This window comes from Lepidochelys kempii, chromosome 13 (genome assembly GCF_965140285.1).
Source record: "Lepidochelys kempii isolate rLepKem1 chromosome 13, rLepKem1.hap1, whole genome shotgun sequence".
Taxonomy (NCBI): Eukaryota; Metazoa; Chordata; order Testudines; family Cheloniidae; genus Lepidochelys; species Lepidochelys kempii.
In genome coordinates this window covers 41,994,919-42,014,496 of record NC_136392.1, presented here as the reverse complement: position 1 = coordinate 42,014,496, position 19,578 = coordinate 41,994,919, and the positions used below count along the sequence as shown (strand labels likewise).

Sequence of the window (19,578 nt, the reverse complement as noted above, 5' to 3'; positions counted from 1 at the left end):
TTCAAGGCTCTGCTCTGAGCACGGCGCCACGGGTTGGGATTTCCAGGCTTTTCTGAAAGAAAGGCACTCCGATACCATGGGGATGGGAGCCCGTGGGTAGACAGACGGACAGTGCAGAGGGGAGGATGCACAGATGGTGCAGAGTGAGAGAGAGACAGATGGAGTCGGGAGAGACAGCACAGAGGGAAGGTGGATGGAAGGACAGAAGGACAGTGCAGAGGGAAAGATGGGCAGATGGACAGGCAGCGCAGTGGGAGGGAAGGGTGGACGGACGGACAGACAGCAAGAGGGAAGGGTAGATGGATGGATAGGCAGACAGCACAGAGGGAAGGTGGATGGATGGACAGACGGACAGTGGAAGGATAGGCAGATGGACAGGCAGAAGGGTGGATTTTCGTTTGCTTGTTTTCTCCCTTGTCTAGACAGAGGTGCATGTATTTTTCTGTCATTGCTGAGCAAGAAAACCTGGACTAAAACCAACCTCCTCTCCCCAGGTACTTTGGCCCAATACACGGTGACCCAAGACCGGTCCCAGGCCCCTGCCCATGAAGGAGAACCCATCCAGCTCAACTGCTCCTACACGGGCACCGAGTACAGCGTGCATTGGTACCGCCAGCCCCAGGGGCGCCAGCCGCGGTTCGTGGCCTCCCTGTCCTCTAGCGGCAGAGACACCCGAGAGAATTTCACCATGAGCCTGGACACCGAAACCAAAAGCAGCTTCTTGTACCTGAACAGCAGCTGCCTGGAAGACGCCGCGGTGTATCTGTGCGCGCTGGAGCACCGTGCGAGATGAACACAGGCAGCCCGTCACAAAACCCTGGGTGGGGCAGGCCACAAGGACCGAAGAGAGGAGACAAGAGGAAGTTAGAATAGAACAGAGGATATGAGCACAGAAGAGAGGAAAGGAAAGTAGATCAGAGTAGGTGAAAGGCAATAAGAACAGAATGGAACAGAACAGAATACATTGGAATGGACCGGAACAGAAGCTATGTGAATAGAACAAAGGGGAGAGAAGTCAGTAATTTAAGGAAGAACCTTGAAGAAACACCTGGAAAATTATAGACAGTCACATTTTCACCTTTTCGCCTTCCCCAGTTGCCTGGATCGGGTGGTTTTATATCACAAATAGCTTCCTTGCCCCACAACACTAGCAGATGGGGAAGCATTCTCTGGGGAGACAATCTGGTAACTCAGTAATTCCCATGTGATTTTCCCTGTTCTTCAGGTCAGACAGTTTCAGACCGGAAACATGCACACAGACATTCTCACACAGAGTCACACACAGGGCACACTCACACAAGCAGTTTCTCTCTCTCTCTCTCTCTCTCTCACACACACACACACACACTCTTCCACAGACATACACACTCACATAAGGATTCTCACATACAACCACACAAACACACTCCCTCACCTAGACTCACACACACAAATAGACAGATTCTAACACACAGCCGGAAACCTACACACTGAAATCACACACACAGGCACACTCTCTGACATCTATCCCCCCTTCACACACACTCAGAAATACAGATATCTATGCCTACCTCCGTCACACACACACACACACACACACACACACACACACACACACATTTCTTCTCAGAGGCAAAGAGATCCATGCACGATCCTAGATGATAATATCCTCGATTGGACCAACTTCTATTGCGGAGACAAGTTTTCCAGCTACACAGAGCTCTTCCTCCGCTGGGAAGCCGGTCTCTCCCACCAACAGAAGTTGGTCCAATAAAAGATATGACCTCACCACCTTGTCTCTCCAATAGAGTGGGACCCACACAGCTACAACAACACGGCACACTCCTAGATAAACCTGCCCCCAGAATGCAGCCCACACCCAGAGAATGTCCTGTGTCAGACTCAGATCTCTAGGCAAAGGGACCCAGTCCTGCCCTTCATTGCAAGGTCTGACAGACATCACAGCACCCATGAACTTCCTTCTGCTCATTGCACAGCTGCGAGGTATTACGCCCTTTCGTTCTCTGTGCTTTGTTATTCTCTCTCTCTCACACACACTAACACACCTTCCCTCTCACACTCATACAGGATTTAAGAGCTTGGCGTCACTTGGTATTTTATTACTGCGTTTAAGCCAATCCCGTCTCTTTGTGGTCAGCTCTACTGAGCACAACAGAGACACCTGCAGTTTGTAAAACTCCGTCTGTCTCCTGGTGGCTCATCTCTAGCCCTCCACTGTAAGGGGACTTCCAGCCAAACACCCGCCCCTCCCTGAGCCTGAGCTCCTTTGGCCTCCCTCACCCCGTTTTCCCCACAGGGGCCCGCGGCCCATACGCCGTCACTCAGGACAAATCCGCTGTCTCCAGCGAGGGACAGTCCGCACAGCTCAGCTGCAGTTACCGGCGGGGAAAGCGGAGCATCCCTTGCTGCCAGCAGGTCCCGGGCGGTTCCCTGCCGTTCGTGATATTAAGGATCACAGGTGGCTGGGAACAGGGAGATTCCTTCACCAGGTCCTTGGAAACCACCAACCGGTGCAGCTCGCTCAGCTTCCCCAGCAGCCAGCCTGAGCCCTCAGCTGTCTACTAGTGTGCTTTGTACGAGTGTGCTTTGAGGAAAAAATCCACGGCAGCCTGTCAGGGAGGTGGGTATGTGCATGCAAAGACTTGTAGAGCCCTCGGGCCTGTGTGGGGAATGATTTTACTCTCAGCCCTCACATACCAGGGAGATGAATGTCAGCATAGACAGATATTGCAGCAAGAGGGAGGGCTGGACAAAGCAGCGGGCAGGGTGGCTAAATGGATGCCTAGACCGATTTGCAGCAGGAAATCTAGATAGCTATTCCAGCCACAAGTCTCACAACATCCAGTCACAACTCCGCCCACTCACATCACCCACTTGCTCAGAGCAGTTCTACAAAGTGACTTCCTGGGACTCATTTCCTGGCTGTCTTAGGCTACCCCGTAATTGCTGAAGGCACCAAAGAGGCTCCTACTTCAGGAGGAGGAGCTGGTAAATTTGCCCCAGGGGGAGAAGTAAATCTACCTGTGAGGGGGCGGAACCTTCTGTACTGAACGGGGAACACCCGGCTATAAAGCTCCTTTGCTGAGGGACAATGGAGAGACCCTGGCTGCTGTTCCCACGGCTGCTGCTACTGCTGGTGAACATTCCCTGTAAGTCTGGGGGCAGGAAACGCTACAGATGATGCTGAACGTGATGGTGGATTTAAGAGACAAGAACTAATTCTCTGACTCTCCCTTTGCTTTGCTAGCCACGCACCATTCTCTGTACTGGAGTGGATGGGGATACAGGACTCCTGGGTTCAGTTCCCAGCTCTGGCCTGCTGGAGTTCCTTCCCTTTTGTGTGCCTCAGTTTCCCCTCCCACCCTTTGCTTGGCTATTTAATCTGTAAACTCTTTGGGGCAAGGGCTGTCTCTTATTATTGTGCCTTTGTGAATCTCGCAGCCAGCAATAATCTACGGCTAACCCCCTAACCCTAACCCTAGATGAGAGCAATCTAGGAATACAGCAATCTAGGAAAAGAGCAGTCGTGGGCCAGATTCAACGCCCCTGGAAATGAAGAGAAACTCCACCGGGCTTTGTATCCGGCCAGTGTGTGAACTGGGCAGAGGTGCCCTGTCATCTATGGGGTGTGTCTTTTGCCTTCTGCCCGCAGGGGGGAGCTGCCAGGCCGAGGTGCACCAGAACCTGTCTGCGGTCACTCGGGAAGGGCAGAACGGCAGCATCTCTTGCCACTACACGACGAGCAATTTCTGGAATTTGCGGTGGTTCAGGCAGCTTCCCGGAGGCCAGCCTGTCTCCCTGCTGATTCTGGTGTCCGATGGGAAACAAACCAAGGAGCCCAACCTCACGGCGGAGCTCGACAAGGGGAAGCAGCTGAGCTCCCTGCACATCAGAGAATCACAGCTGGGAGATGCAGCCACCTACTTCTGCGCCGTGGAGACACAGTGACACAGGAGCACTGGCAGCCTGTGCAAAAACTCCCCAGCTGGAGGGTAGCTGTCAGGCTGGCTGGCGGTACAACACCACCACCTACTTCTTACACAGTGCATCTCTGAGCGTGCATCACCTTCCTTAACACGGTCAGCCCCCCACCCCCCTGGTGAGGCAGGGCTGTGCAAGGATCCCCGTCGCATGGGTCGGGAGCTGAGACAGAGAGGCTGAGGAGGGAATGCACTTGGGGAATACCTCCTAGGGAAAGACCCCCAAGGGAGCGGCTCTCAACCTTTCCAGACTACTGTGCCCTTTCCAAGGGTCTGGTTTGTCTTGTGTACCCCCAAGTTTCACCTCACTTAAAAATTACTTGTTTACAAAATCAGACCTAAAAATACAGACATGCCCCGGCCACACTGTTATTGAACAATTGTTGACTTTCTCCTGTGTACCAAATAATTATAAAATAAATCAACTGAAATATAACGACTCTACTTACATTTCAGTGCATAGTATATAGAGCAGTGTAAACGAGTCATTGTCTGTATGAAGTGTTAGTTTGTACTGACTTCGCCAGCGCTTTTTCTGTAGCCTGCTGTAAAACTAGGCAAATCTCTAGATGAGTTGATGCACACCCTGGAAGATCTCTGTTTACCCCCCGGGGTACATGTACCCCTGGTTGAGAACCACTGACCGAAGGAGCCTGGAGGTTTGGAGGGAGGAAGGAAATTAAAAGTGTTTGTGCAGAACTGGCTCTGCCCATTCCCATGAAGCCCAGCTCTGGGGATCCCCCCTTCGCCCAGGGGGAGGCATGTCAGAGAGTTAAACCCAGGGGAAAGGGAACTATTTAACACAGACACAAAACATAGAATCATAGAATCATAGAATATCAGGGTTGGAAGGGACCTCAGGAGGTCATCTAGTCCAACCCCCTGCTCAAAAGCAGGACCCAGACCCAATTAAATCATCCCAGCCAGGGCTTTGTCAAGCCTGACCTTAAAAACTTCTAAGGAAGGAGATTCCACCACCTCCCTAGGCAACGCATTCCAGTGTTTCACCACCCTCCTAGTGAAAAAGTTTTTCCTAATATCCAACCTAAACCTCCTCCACTGCAACTTGAGACCATTACTCCTTGTCCTGTCCTCTTCCACCACTGAGAATAGTCTAGAACCATCCTCTCTGGAACTACCTCTCAGGTAGTTGAAAGCAGCTATCAAATCCCCCCTCATCCTTCTCTTCTGCAGACTAAACAATCCCAGTTCCCTCAGCCTCTCCTCATAAGTCATGTGTTCCAGACCCCTAATCATTTTTGTTGCTCTTCGCTGGACTCTTTCCAATTTATCCACATCCTTCTTGTAGTGTGGGGCCCAAAACTGGACACAGTACTCCAGATGAGGCCTCACCAATGTCGAATAGAGGAGAACGATCACGTCCCTCAATCTGCTCGCTATGCCCCTACTTATACATCCCAAAATGCCATTGGCCTTCTTGGCAACAAGGGCACACTGCTGGCTCATATCCAGCTTCTCGTCCACTGTCACCCCTTTTCCGCAGAACTGCTGCCTAGCCATTCGCTAGTCTGTAGCGGTGCATTGGATTCTTCCATCCTAAGTGCAGGACCCTGCACTTATCCTTATTGAACCTCATCAGATTTGTTTTGGCCCAATCCTCCAATTTGTCTAGGTCCCCCTGTATCCTATCCCTCCCCTCCAGCGTATCTACCACTCCTCCCAGTTTAGTGTCATCCGCAAATTTGCTGAGAGTGCAATCCACACCATCCTCCAGATCATTTATGAAGATATTGAACAAAACCGGCCCTAGGACCGACCCCTGGGGCACTCCACTTGACACCGGCTGCCAACTAGACATGGAGCCATTGATCACTACCTGTTGAGCCCGACAATCTGGTCAACTTTCTACCCACCTTATAGTGCATTCATCCAGCCCATACTTCTTTAACTTGCTGGCAAAAATACTGTGGGAGACGGTGTCAAAAGCTTTGCTAAAGTCAAGATACAATACATCCACTGCTTTCCCTTCATCCACAGAACCAGTAATCTCATCATAGAAGGCAATTAGATTAGTCAGGCATGATCTTCCCTTGGTGAATCCATGCTGACTGTTCCTGATCACTTTCCTCTCATGTAAGTGCTTCAGAATTGATTCTTTGAGGACCTGCTCCATGATTTTTCTGGGGACTGAAGTGAGGCTTACTGGCCTGTAGTTCCTAGGATCCTCCTTCTTCACTTTTTTAAAGATTGGCACTACATTATCCTTTTTCCAGTCATCCGGGACTTCCCCCGTTCTCCATGAGTTTTCAAAGATAATGGCCAATGGCTCTGCAATCACAGCCGCCAGTTCCTTTAGGACTCTCGGATGCAACTCATCCGGCCCCATGGACTTGTGCACCTCCAGTTTTTCTAAATAGTCCCTAACCACCTCTTTCTCCACAGAGGGCTGGCCATCTATTCCCCATGTTGTGATGCCCAGCACAGCAGTCTGGGAGCTGACCTTGTTAGTGAAAACAGAGGCAAAAAAAGCATTGAGTACATTAGCTTTTTCCACATCCTCCATCACTAGGTTGCCTCCCTCATTCAGTAAGGGGCCCACACTTTCCTTGGCTTTCTTCTTGTTGCCAACATACCTGAAGAAACCCTTCTTGTTACTCTTAACATCTCTCGCTAGCTGCAGCTCCAGGTGCGATTTGGCCCTCCTGATTTCATTCTTACATGCCCAAGCAATATTTTTATACTCTTCCCTGGTCATATGTCCAACCTTCCACTTCTTGTAAGCTTCTTTTTTATGCTTAAGATCTGCTAGGATTTCACCATTAAGCCAAGTTGGTCGCCTGCCATACTTACTATTCTTTTGACACATCGGGATGGTTTGTCCCTGTAACCTCAACAGGGATTCCTTGAAATACAGCCAGCTCTCCTGGACTCCTTTCCCCTTCATGTTAGTCGCCCAGGGGATCCTACCCATCCGTTCCCTGAGGGAGTCAAAGTCTGCTTTCCTGAAGTCCAGGGTCCGTATCCTGCTGCTTACCTTTCTTCCCTGTGTCAGAATCTTGAACTCAACCAACTCATGGTCACTGCCTCCCAGATTCCCATCCACTTTTGTTTCCCCTACTAATTCTTCCCGGTTTGTGAGCAGCAGGTCAAGAAAAGCTCCCCCCCTAGTTGGCTCCTCTAGCACTTGCACCAGGAAATTGTCCCCTATGCTTTCCAAAAACTTCCTGGATTGTCTATGCACTGCTGTATTGCTCTCCCAGCAGATAACAGGAAAATTAAAGTCACCCATGAGAACCAGGGCATGCGATCTAGTAGCTTCCGCAAGATGCTGGAAGAAAGCCTCATCCACCTCATAGGTCCGGTGGTCTATAGCAGACTCCCACCACTACATCACTCCTGTTGCTCACACTTCTAAACTTAATCCAGAGTCTCTCAGGTTTTTCTGCAGTATCGTACCGGAGCTCTGAGCAGTCATACTGCTCCCTTACATACAGTGCTACTCCCCCACCTCCTCTGCCCTGCCTGTCCTTCCTGAACAGTTTATAACCATCCATGACAGTGCTCCAGTCATGTGAGTTATCCCACCAAGTCTCTGTTATTCCAATCACGTCATAATTCCTGGACATCACCAGGACCTCCAGTTCTCCCTGCTTGTTTCCAAGGCTTTGTGCATTCGTATATAAGCACATACTAACAGTGACAACGACAGGGGGATTCACTTCAATATGTGTGTCTCTTGCCAGGAGGGGGAAGCATTTGTAACGAAGAGGAAGGAGATTGAGATTAATCAAAAAGAACAGGAGTACTTGTGGCACCTTAGAGACTAACCAATTTATTTGAGCATAAGCTTTCCTGAGCTACAGCTCACTTCATCGGACGCATACTGTGGAAAGTTTAGAAGATCTTATTATATACACACAAAGCATGAAAAAATACCTCCTCCCACCCCACTCTCCTGCTGGTAATAGCTTATCTAAAGTGGTGCTGGAAATGGTCCAACTTGATTATCATACACATTGTAAGGAGAGTGATCACTTTAGATAAGCTATTACCAGCAGGAGAGTGGGGTGGGGGGGGGGAGAGAAAACTTTTTGTAGTGGTAAACACCCATTTTTTCATGCTTTGTGCGTATAAAAAGATCTTCTATACTTTCCACAGTATGCATCCGATGAAGTGAGCTGTAGCTCATGAAAGCTCATGCTCAAATAAATTGGTTAGTCTCTAAGGTGCCACAAGCACTCCTTTTCTTTTTGCGACTACGGGCTAACACGGCTGTTACTCTGAAACCTGAGGTTAATCAAGTTGCACCCGTCTCTTGTCTCTTTGCCAGGCAAAGAGCAGCTTTTCCCCTAAGACACCAGAGGCAAAGGGAAGGAGGACTTGTGGCACCTTAAAGGCTAACGAATTTATTTGAGTATAAGCTTTCGTGAGCTACAGCTTATGCTCAAATTTGTTAGTTTCTAAGGCGCCACAAGTCCTCCTTTTCTTTTTGCAGCGACAGACTGACATGGCTGCTACTCTGAAACAGAGGCAAAGGGTTATGCCAGGGCATGGTTCTATTTTAGTGAGACGAAGGGCTTGTCCCTGATTGTCTGGGCTCACAGTGTGAGAATAAAGTGTGTGATTCCTCCAGCAAAGAAGGCTGCAGACAGATTTTGCATCACTGTCCTGGAGGCAGGGAAAAAGCTCCATCCCCTGGCCTCAGTGCGCTGAGGGGTAACCCGGAGCAGCAATGGAAAGGCAGCTGGCATCCTTGTCAGTGATACTGTCCATTCAGTTCTAGGGGGAGTTTGTCTGTCTAGACTGTGAGCTCATCATGGCGCGGGCTTTTCCACACTGTGTCTGTGCAGTGCCTGGCGAAACAGGGCCCAGATCTCAGTTCCTGGGGGTCTCTGCAGCATCCGTCACAATGCCTCACCCCCCAGCTCAGTTCAGTTCCATTGTATGTTTGTGGAGATTTTGTCTATTGAGCTCTGGGGGACAGGAATTGTCTTGTATTCTGTGTCTCTACAGCGCCTGGCACAAGGGGCTCTGATCTCAGCTGGGTCTCCAGGTGCTATAATAATAATTCATAGAGTTTAATGCCAGTAAGGACCTAGCCTGTTCTCCTGGGCAATGAACAGGCCATGGAGTTGCACTGAGTTACTCCAATACTGAGATAATTATAATGTGGGGATGAGGAAGGTCTGGTGCTTTAGCCATTAGACTGGGACTCAGGAGACGTGAACTCATTTCCCGGCTCTGCCACAGACTCTGTGGTCTTAGGCAAGTGACTTAGGCTTGGATTTTGGAAGGAGGCCAACAGCGTCAGGTGTCTGAATCCCTTTGAAACTGCAATATGCATTGAGTGCCTGGCTCCTTTGGAAACCCCCTCCCCTGTCTCTTGGTGCCTCAGTTCCTCAGAGCAGTTCTAGTCCCTGATGACCCAAGAGGCCTCTGCATTCTCCAGGAGATGCTGGGCTGAATATCACAAGAACGGAGCAGGCACTCAGCTGGTGCTTATCAGGGGAGGTTTGCTGACTTTGATGGAGCCACACAGATTTACACCATTGTCCAGAATATTAAGAGATTCTGATTTATTTTGGCTGATGAAGAACAGCGATAAGGAGCAACTGCTGGAGAAGATGAGGGGGTGATGAGAACCGAACAAGCTCATCTGTTGCTTCTCCATTTGCCTTTGTCTACAGGGGTGAGCTGCCAAATTAAAGTGGATCAGAATCCTCCATCTCTGACCAGATCTGAAGGGGAGATCTCCACTCTGACCTGCAGCTACTCAGGCGCAGCGTCCTGCTTATGGTGGTACAGACAGTTGCCTGGGGAAAGTCCTGCCTTGCTGCTGAGCCTGTATGAGGATGGGAACGTTACCCAGGGACCAGATTTCATAGCTGAGGTCTTGGAAAGGGAGAGACAGAGCCATGTCACATCGACGGTTCTCAGCTTGCCGACTCAGCTGGCTATTTCTGTGCTGTGGAGACCCAGTGAAACAAAGTGGCCATCCTCCTGTACAAAGACTTTAACTGCTGGGGGCAGTGTTGCGTCTTGAAAGAAGTGCATTGGAGAGGAAGTTAATTGCATAGGTCTCTGCAGTGAGTTTGTGTTTTGTCTGGGAGGGACGGGCCTTGCTGTTGGTAGGGCAAGAGGGGACGTGTCTTGCCTCTCAAGCAGGAGAAATGCAAGTAGATTTAAAAAGCTCCAGGAGAGGACGGAGAAGCCTGCAGGTGATAAATACATGAGGGGCCAGGAACCCTTCTAGGACATGGGTCACAGAAATGAGAGGGAGCACAAAGAAGAGGTGTCCTGGGGCCTTACTAGTGATCCTGGTCGTTCATCTTTACTGTAAGTCCTGCCGCTTTTTAAACCCTTTGATTATAACAGGAGCCAAGATTCTCAGAAGTGATGAGTGATTCTGGGTGCCTCTGTTTCATAGATTTTAAGGCAGAAGGGAATACTGTGATCATTTAGTCTGACTCCCTGCACCCCAGACAATGTCACCAGTGATTCCCGCATTGGACCCATGCTCTGTGTGGATCTGGAGAAAGACATCCAGTCTTGATTTAAAGACTCCTAGCTGGAGAATCTACCCACTTCCTTAAGAAAGTTGCTCCGATGGCTAATCACCATTACAGAGCTGGAACCTTATCTCTAGCCTGAATTTCTCTAGTTTCAGCTCCTGCCATTGGGTCTTACATGTCTTTGTCCGGCAGATTAAAGAGCCATCTACTCATAAATCTCCTTCCCAGATAGATGCAGAGAGACTGGGACAAAGTTACCTTTTAAGAATTATTACAAGAATGGCTTAAATCATTCTTGTAATCACAAACTAGAGCATTGCCCTATAACTGATGTTCCTGAGCTCAACATTCAAAAACCAGTTGGAGAACACTTCAATCTCCCTGGTCACTCAATAACAGATTTAAAAGTGGCAAAGCGTCCTGTGGCACCTTATAGCCTAACAGACGTATTGGAGCATGAGCTTTTGTGGGTGAATATCCACTTCTTTAAATGCCACCCAGGTGCCACTGGACTCTTTGCTGCTTTTACAGATCCAGACTAACATGGCTACCCCTCTGATACTTGAGATTTAAAAGTGGCAGTTCTTCAACAAAAAAAGAAAAAAAAAACCTTCAAAAACAGACTCCAATGAGAAACTGCAGAACTGGAATTAATTTGCAAACTGGACACCATCAAATTAGGCTTGAATAGAGACTGGGAATGGATGGATCACTACAGAAACTAAATCAATTTTTTAGTCTCTAAGGTGCCACAAGTACTCCCTGTTGTTTTTACAAAAGCCAATTTCACCTTGATAAATACTCACACCTTCTTGTCAACTGTTTGAAATGAGCCACCTTGTTTACACTGGCCTCATTAACACTATAAAAGTGATTTCCACACCTTCTTGTCAACTGTTGAGAATTGCCTAATTCCAACTTAAATTGAATCGGCTCATTAGCACTGACCCCCCACTTGGTAAGGCAACTCTCATCTTTTCATATGCTGTGTATTTATAACTCCCTACTGTAGGGTGCACTCCACGCATCTGATGAAGTGGGTTTTAGCCCATGAAAGCTTATGCCCAAATAAATTTGCAAGTGTCTAAAGTGCTACAAGGACTCCTTGTTGTTTTTGTATTACCCTAGTGCCAGGGAGCCCGAGTCATGAACAAGGAGCCCATTGAGCAAGGCGCTGCCCAAACACGGGACAAGAGATTCCCTGTCCCAAAGACCTTACAGGCTAATTAGCCTAGGCTACAGATCACACTGAATTCCATGCCCACGTCATTCTTGGGATCAGAGTCTTAAAGTCACCTCAAATCATTCCTGTAGCTCTTTTCTGGCTGGCTGGGGACACTGCCTCTGGTAATTAGACTCTTTACTGTGTCTTATGCTGGGCACCCAAGAATCACGAGTCACTTTTGTGAATCTTAACCCAGGGGAGGTGATGACTGCCAGAACAATGTGAAAATGTTGCATTCTTCTGTTCTGGGATTTAGGGATGATGGAGGGACCTGATTAATTGATTATTCTGTTTATAAATCTAAATTACCTTTCCCACTAGGTGTAAGTTGCCAGGTTAATATGGCACAGAGCCCGCTGTCATAAAATCATTGAATATCAGAATTGGAAGGGACCTCAGGAAGTTATCTAGTCCAACCCCCTGCTCAAAGCAGGACCAATCCCCAACTAAATCATCCCAGCCAGAGCTCTGTCAAGCCAGGCCTTAAAAACCTCTAAGGAAGGAGATTCCACCACCTCCCTAGGTAACCCATTCCAGTGCTTCCCCACACTCCTAGTGAAAAAGTTTTTCCTAATATCCAACCTAAACCTCCCCCACTGCAACTTGAGACCATTACTCCTTGTTCTGTCCTCTTCCACCACTGAGAATAGTCTAGAACCATCCTCTTTGGAACCCCCTTTCAGGTAGTTGAAAGCAGCTATCAAATCTCCCCTCATTCTTCTCTTCTGCAGACTAAACATCCCCAGTTCCCTCAGCCTCTCCTCATAACTCATGTGTTCCAGTCCCTTAGTCATTTTTAAGAGTAGCAGCCTGTCAAGGTTCCTTCCCCACTCTGAACTCTAGGGTACAGATGTGGGGACCTGCATGAAAACCTCCTAAGCTTACTTTTCCCAGCTTAGGTTAAAACTTCCCCAAGGTACAAACTATTTTACCCTTTGCCCTTGGACTTCCACTGCCACCACCAAACTTTATCTGGGTTCCTGAAAAAACGTAGTTTGGAAACGTCTTTCCCCCCAAATTCTCCCAACCCTTGCACCCCACTTCCTGGGGAAGGTTTGGTAAAAATCCTTACCAATTTGCATAGGTGACCACAGACCCAAACTCTTGGATCTTAGAACAATGAAAAAGCATTCAGTGTCCTTACAAGAAGACTTTTAATAGAAGTAAAAAAAGAATCACTTCTGTAAAATCAGGATGGCTGCCTAGGGGATTTGAACACCCAGTTCTGGTAGAGGTCAATGGGAGTTGGGCACCTGACTCCCCTTTGAAAAGAACTAAATATTTCTGCACCCGCTTATGCACTTGGCCACAAGGGGGCAGCCCTCACAAGGTGAAGGGCCCTGAGCGAAGGAGTTCTCCGCAGGGACGCACGGCTGTGATGGGAGAGAAGGGGCTGGTCGCTGATTGGCTGGGCACACGAGGGGGGAGAAGGACGTGTCCGATCCCTACAGCAGAGGAGACCCCAACACACCTGCCAGCCCCAAGGAGAACTCAGCAGCGTCCCCGCGCCCTGGGGTGTCAGTGAGCGCAGGGATGGGGAGGCCGCGGGGGCTGTCGTGGGTGATCCAGCTAATGCACCTGTGGGGTAAGGGCTGGGGAGACAGAACCCCTGGTTACTAGCAGGGAGCTGGGGCTGTATTTTATTGACTGTGTGGTGGGGAAGAAGGGAGTGAAATGGAGAGATCGGTCAGTCTATCCACCCACAGCCTAAAAAGAAAAGGAGTCCTTGTGGCACCTTAGAGACTAACAAATTTATTTGAGCATAAGCTTTCCTGAGCTACAGCTCACTTCATCGGATGCATTCAGTGCATCCTGTCTTTCTTCCCACCCTGTCCTGCGATTGCCGGGGGCAGGTGGCTCGGGGCAGCGTCTGACTTGGTTCCCCCTTGTCTCCGTTATTCCCAGTGGCCAGCGAGCAGCTCTCTGTGGAGCAGAGCCCGGAATGGCTGGATGTCTCTGAGGGGCAGAATGGCACCGTGACCTGCACTTACTCGGAAACCATCAACAGTTTACACTGGTACCGGCAGGCTCCCGGGGAGCGGCCCCTTTTCCTGCTGATGCTGTTCGGCAAGGGGAACCAGACACAAGAACCGAATTTCACTGCGGATCACGATCCGGGGCAGAAGCGGGGCTCCCTGCACATCCGCGGCTGCCGGCTGGGGGACACCGCCCGCTACCTCTGCGCCGTGGAGACCCAGTGACACAGGGGGCAGCGTAGCCTGTACAGTAACTGTGGGTGTGACCCGGGAGGGGGCTGCGGGGCGCTGGGGGCGCGCCGGGCGGTGTGGGACTAGCCTCATAGAGCTGGGGGAAAGGATTTACAGCTCTGGGGAGAGGAGGGTTGGTCTGGTGGTTAAGGGATGGGGTAGATCTCCTGAACCCAGGGGTCAGTTTCCCGCTCTGTATCCCCCATTCCCAGCTCTCGGGCTATAGATGTATCTATCCCTTCACCCACGGGATTTTCTTTCTATCCGCCTGGGCATCTTTCAATACAATCTTTCTTAACTCTGCGTGACCTTGGGCAAGCTACTGAGACGAGCTTTCCCCAGGGAGCTTAAGGAAGTCGGGTTCCCCCAGCCCACTACGAAATCGACCTCTTAGTTCAAATTTATACGGTGGTGGCTGATAAAGCCACGGCCAGGTTCAGTCTCACTGTACAGACAAGGTAGCAGAGGAAGACAGTGGCAGAGCCAGGAAAAGAGGAAGTGATTTTCAGAACATCTTATGAGAATTAGGTGCCCAAATAATATGATATCTAGGTGCCTAACTCCCTTAGGATCGTTTGAGAACTGTGAAGCAAGTGATATATTTCCACTGGGATCTGCACTCAATTCCTTTGTGAGGGGAAATCACCCAACTGAAAGGATTTTCTGTCACGCTGGGGGAGGGTCCAAGAGGATGCTCTACTGCGACCTGAGGTACGGATTTGGCCACTAGGGGTCAGCGTTTAGCAGTGTAACCAACACACTAAGGTTGCGCACAGGGACGCACGGCTGTGACGGGAGATAAGGGGCTGGTCGCTGATTGGCTGGGCACAGGAGGGGGGAGAAGGACGTGTCCGATCCCTCCAGCACAGGAGACCCCAACACACGTGCCGGCCCCAGGGACAACCCAGCAGCGTCCCTGCGCCCTGGGGTGTCAGTGAGCGCAGGGATGGGGAGGCCGCGGGGGCTGTCGTGGGTGATCCAGCTAATGCACCTGTGGGGTAAGGGCTGGGGAGACAGAACCCCTGGTTACTAGCAGGGAGCTGGGGCTGGATTTCATTGACTGTGTGGTGGGGAACAAGGGAGTGAAATGGAGAGATCGGTCGGTCCGCAGCCTGTCTCTCTTCCCACCCCACCCCGCGGTTCCCGGGGGCAGGTGGCTCATGGCAGCTTCTGACTTGCTTCCCCCTTGTCTCCGTTATTCCCAGTGGCCAGCGGGCAGCTCTCTGTGGAGCAGAGCCCGGAGTGGCTGGATGTCTCCGAGAGGCAGAATGGCACCGTGACCTGCACTTACTCCAGCGCTATCCAAAGTTTACACTGGTTCCGGCAGGCTCCCGGGGAGCGGCCCCTTTTCCTGCTGATGCTGTTCGGCAAGGGGAACCAGACACAAGAACCGAATTTCACTGCGGATCACGATCCGGGGCAGAAGCGGAGCTCCCTGCACATCCGCGGCTGCCGGCTGGGGGACACCGCCCGCTACCTCTGCGCCGTGGAGACCCAGTGACACAGGGGGCAGCGTAGCCTGTACAGTAACTGTGGGTGTGACCCGGGAGGGGGCTGCGGGGCGCTGGGGGCGCGCCGGGCGGTGTGGGACAGAGGCCCGTGGGCAGACGGGGACAGGAGTTTATAGCCCTGCTGAGGGGGAGGCTCCCTGGTTAGGGCGTGGGGGGGGGGGGGGACCGAGGAAACGTGGTTTCGGCTCCCAGCTCTACCGGAGGCGCTTTGACCTTGGCCATGAAGGCAGCATTTCCCCAGGAGCCCCAGGGAGCGGTCGATGCTTCTATGCCGGAGACTTCACCTCTCGTGTCCGGGTCTGACGTGGCAGGGGACTTTGCCTGGCTACTTCCTTGGCCGCCGGGTCCATTCCCGGCTGTGTTTTCTCTGGGCTCCAGCCAAGTCATTCAGCAGTTCACTCCCCTTTCTGGGCTAACAAATGGGGCAAATTAACGTCCTCAGCAACTGTCCAAACAGCTTTTCTGCCCCTGCCTCCTCTGGGCCCACTGAAGTCCTCTGCTTCTTGGCCCTGCTTCCTCTTCTCTCTCTTCTTGCCCAGCATAATGTCCTGCCGCTTCCCTTCCCCAGGGACTCCAGCAGTTAAGCTCCGAGGAACTCCTCTCTTCTTTCGGGCCCAATCTCAGGGATCCCCCTCAGGAGCAGCCTGGGTCTCTGTCTCCTGTTGCAGGCCCTATCTCAGGGACCCCCCCTCCCCACAGGAACCTACCCTACAGTCTAAGTGTTGCCGGCACCCAGTGCCGAGAGGCTGAACAACAGCTTGAGTGGTTGGTTACCCGGTGTGCTACACCCAATAATTACAACGGGGTGGAGAAGCAGAAAAGTTTATTTGCAGCTGCAAAAAGGTACAGGGAGAATAAAATCTCAAATCCTGCACAACAGAGCAGGAAGTTACACAGGCTTTTATACATTTTTTTTTTAGCATACTTATTTAATAGCAAGCTGCTTTAAGTATCCATATAGCCAGCCAATTCAGTTTCCAGCTAGTTCCCTGATTCTTTGTATTATTTGTTAAACTATACATAAAGCTGCTTTATTCAGCATTGTTTTTTTATATCTCCCCTGTTTGGCCTTGCTTAGTTTCAGGCAGTCTGACTCTGCAACATACTGTTGCAGATTTTTAGCATAACTGCTGTGTGTGCCTCCAGGTGGGGGGGCCAAGGACACTTGGGCCTAGCACACAGAGCTGCTGCGAGTGCCTCCAGGCAGGAGGGTGGGGGGGGCAAGGACACCGGGGCCTAGTGCGAGGGGGCTTTATCGACACTCGTGGTTTTTCATCCCCTCGAGATACCTAGTGGCCATGCCCCAGTGTTCCCAACAACTCCCCCCTTTGAGAACACTCAACAGCCTTGGCTCTGAGTTTTCTCACTTGGGCTTGCTACATTGGAGATATTAACTGGACGGCAAGTTACATTTTTAAACCCCTTTTTTGTGGTAAGATTATTTGTAAGTGTTTTTTTAAAAGGGGAGGAACCATTACACTTACACCGTTGGCCTTCCCTTTTGGTTTTTATTTAATATTTATTAGCTTATTGTGTAATAACACAGGAGCTTTTTTTTATAGGATGCTTATAGTGATTAGATTGATTTTGGGTAAAACATAACACTTTTTTAGTGAGTACTGCAACTGAATATTTTTGGTTCTGATAGGTGGCTTGCTGTAAAGAGGTTTTGTTTTAGAATGGTGAGTTTGTTTTTTTTTGCTTTTTGGTGGTGGCTAATTCTGCTAGGGTCAAGGGCAGCATGTCAAGGGGCATTCCCGTTTTGGGGGATAGTGGAGTTGGAGCACACACCCAGCAATTAGTCTGGTTTGTTAAAGTAGCAACATGGTGCGCAAGCAAAACAAAGGAGTTATGCTTCCGATATGCACAATTTGGAAATACCAATACAAAGAATAACAATGTTACCCAATTAATTATTACCAGAGTTTTTTTAACCCAGGGTCTTTAGTACCTGGGTGGGCCCATTTTAGCATTAAGGTGCCCGCTATTTGTGTTTTTTAAACAGTAGCTTTAGCCCGAGATCGTCACTAGATGAGGAGTCAGCAGGTTGGACGGTCCACTGTTCTGCTGACGAGGGGGCAGGTACTGCCTTCAGACGAGAGTGATGGATTTAGTTCTTGTGTTTTTTGATTTTTGCTGCTGTATGGGAGATCAGCAGGACGGTATAGGGTCCTTTCCACTTTTCCTGGAGAGGCTCGTCTTTCCAGGTGCGAACAAGCACAGAGTTACCGGGCTGTAAGGAGTGAACGGGAGAGTCCAAGGGAAGAGGCTGGGAATCCTTGGTATACCTGTGAAGAGACAAGAGAACAGCAGACAGGGAACACATATACTGTGACAAAAAACCATTACCCAACTTTTATTCCCCTGACAGAACCGGGGTGCCATTCATGGGCCATGCCCTTTTAAACATAATTTTAAAGGGACTGAGCCCTAATCTACCCTTTGGGAGAACGTGGATATGGAGTAGGACGAGGGGCAAAGCATCAGGCCATCGCAGTGAGGCTTCTTGGCACACTTTTGAGAGATGCTGTTTAAGGGTCTGATTGGTACGCTTTACTACACCACTGGCTTGCGGTCTCCAGGGCGTATGGAGTTTCCAGGGGATCTGTAAGGCATGTGAGATGCTTTGAATGATTTTTGACGTGAATTGTGTCCCGTTGTCAGATTCCATCTACAGGGGGAGTCCAAAGCGAGGAATGATCTCCTTAACAAACTTGAGGGCCACTGTCCTGGCAGTGCAGTTACGGCATGGGAAGGCTTTTGGCCATTCGCTGAACCGATCCACTATAACAGGGAGATATTTGAACCCTTGAGTCCGGGGAAACTCAGTAAAGTTTATTTGCCACACTTGTCCGGGGCCCGGAGTGGGTTCCAGGGCAGCTGGTGGCACAGGATGTCCCGGTCGGGGGTTATTCTTTTGGCAGACTAAGCAGTCTGCTTGTACCTGGGCAGCCAGGGGTCGGAGTCCGGAAGTGATAAAGTATTTTTCCATTAGCTGGATAAGTGTTTTCCTGCCAGCATGAGTGGTTTGATGTAGTTTTTGCAGCACTGGCCGGATTAGGCCCTTTGGTAAGAGGACCTTTTCTTTCGGGGAATGGAGCCATCCCTCCTTTTCCCGGAGATTGAGTTTGTCAGTTAGCTGTTTTTTCTCCCCAGAGTACTGAGGGGTTGGAAGCTCCCCTACTGATGGGATAAGGGCATGCATATGGGCGTTCTCAGCCTGCGGGGATGGCAGGGTGGCAGCATGCTTAGCCTTTTTATTTGCCCGGGCGTTACCTTTGGCCACATTTTGGTTTTTTTTTTGATGGGCTTTACAGTGTACCACTGCCACTTCCGAGGGGAGTTGTACAGCTTTTAGGAGCCGGAGGATTTGGGGCCCGTACTTGACTGGGGAGCCTTGGGCTGTCAGCATTCCCTTCCTTCTTCTTCCCTTTTTAAAGATGGGCACTACATTAGCCTTTTTCCAGTCATCCGGGACCTCCCCCAATCACCATGAGTTTTCAAAGATAATGGCCAATGGCTCTGCAATCACATCCACCAACTCCTTTAGCACTCTTGGATGCAACGCATCCGGCCCCATGGTCTTGTGCTTGTCCAGCTTTTCTAAATAGTCCCAAACCACTTCTTTCTCCACAGAGGGCTGGTCACCTCCTCCCCATGCTGTGCTGCCCAGTGCAGCAGTCTGGGAGCTGACCTTGTTCGCGAAGACAGAGACAAAAAAAGCATTGAGTACATTAGCTTTTTCCACATCCTCTGTCACAAGGTTGCCTCCCTCATTCATTAAGGGGCCCACACTTTCCTTGACATTCTTCTTGTTGCTAACATACCTGAAGAAACCCTTCTTGTTACTCTTAACATCTCTTGCTAGCTGCAACTCCAGGTGTGATTTGGCCTTCCTGATTTCACTCCTGCAAGCCCGAGCAATATTTTATATTCATCCCTGGTCATTTGTCCAACCTTCCACTTCTTGTAAGCTTCTCTTTTATATTTAAGAGCAGCAAGGTTTTCACTGTTAAGCCAAGCTGGTCGCCTGCCATATTTACTATTCTTTCTACACATCGGGATGGTTTGTCCCTGTAACCTCAATAAGGATTCTTTAAAATACAGCCAGCTCTCCTGGACTCCTTTCCCCCTCATGTTATTCTCCCAGGGGATCTTGCCCATCAGTTCCTTGAGGGAGTC

The 19,578-nt window shown here is 50.1% G+C and overlaps 2 gene segments (V, D, J or C); both read left to right on the top strand.

The window, feature by feature from the left end:
* Nucleotides 1-3,091: 3,091 nt before the first annotated feature.
* Nucleotides 3,092-3,948, top strand: LOC140896822 (T cell receptor alpha variable 21-like). The segment is given in 2 exon segments: nucleotides 3,092-3,149; nucleotides 3,653-3,948. Coding segments are annotated over 2 exon segments (354 nt in total).
* Nucleotides 3,949-14,831: 10,883 nt separating this feature from the next.
* Nucleotides 14,832-15,386, top strand: LOC140896821 (T cell receptor alpha variable 27-like). The segment is given in 2 exon segments: nucleotides 14,832-14,883; nucleotides 15,091-15,386. Coding segments are annotated over 2 exon segments (348 nt in total).
* The last annotated feature ends 4,192 nt before the right edge of the window (nucleotides 15,387-19,578 follow it).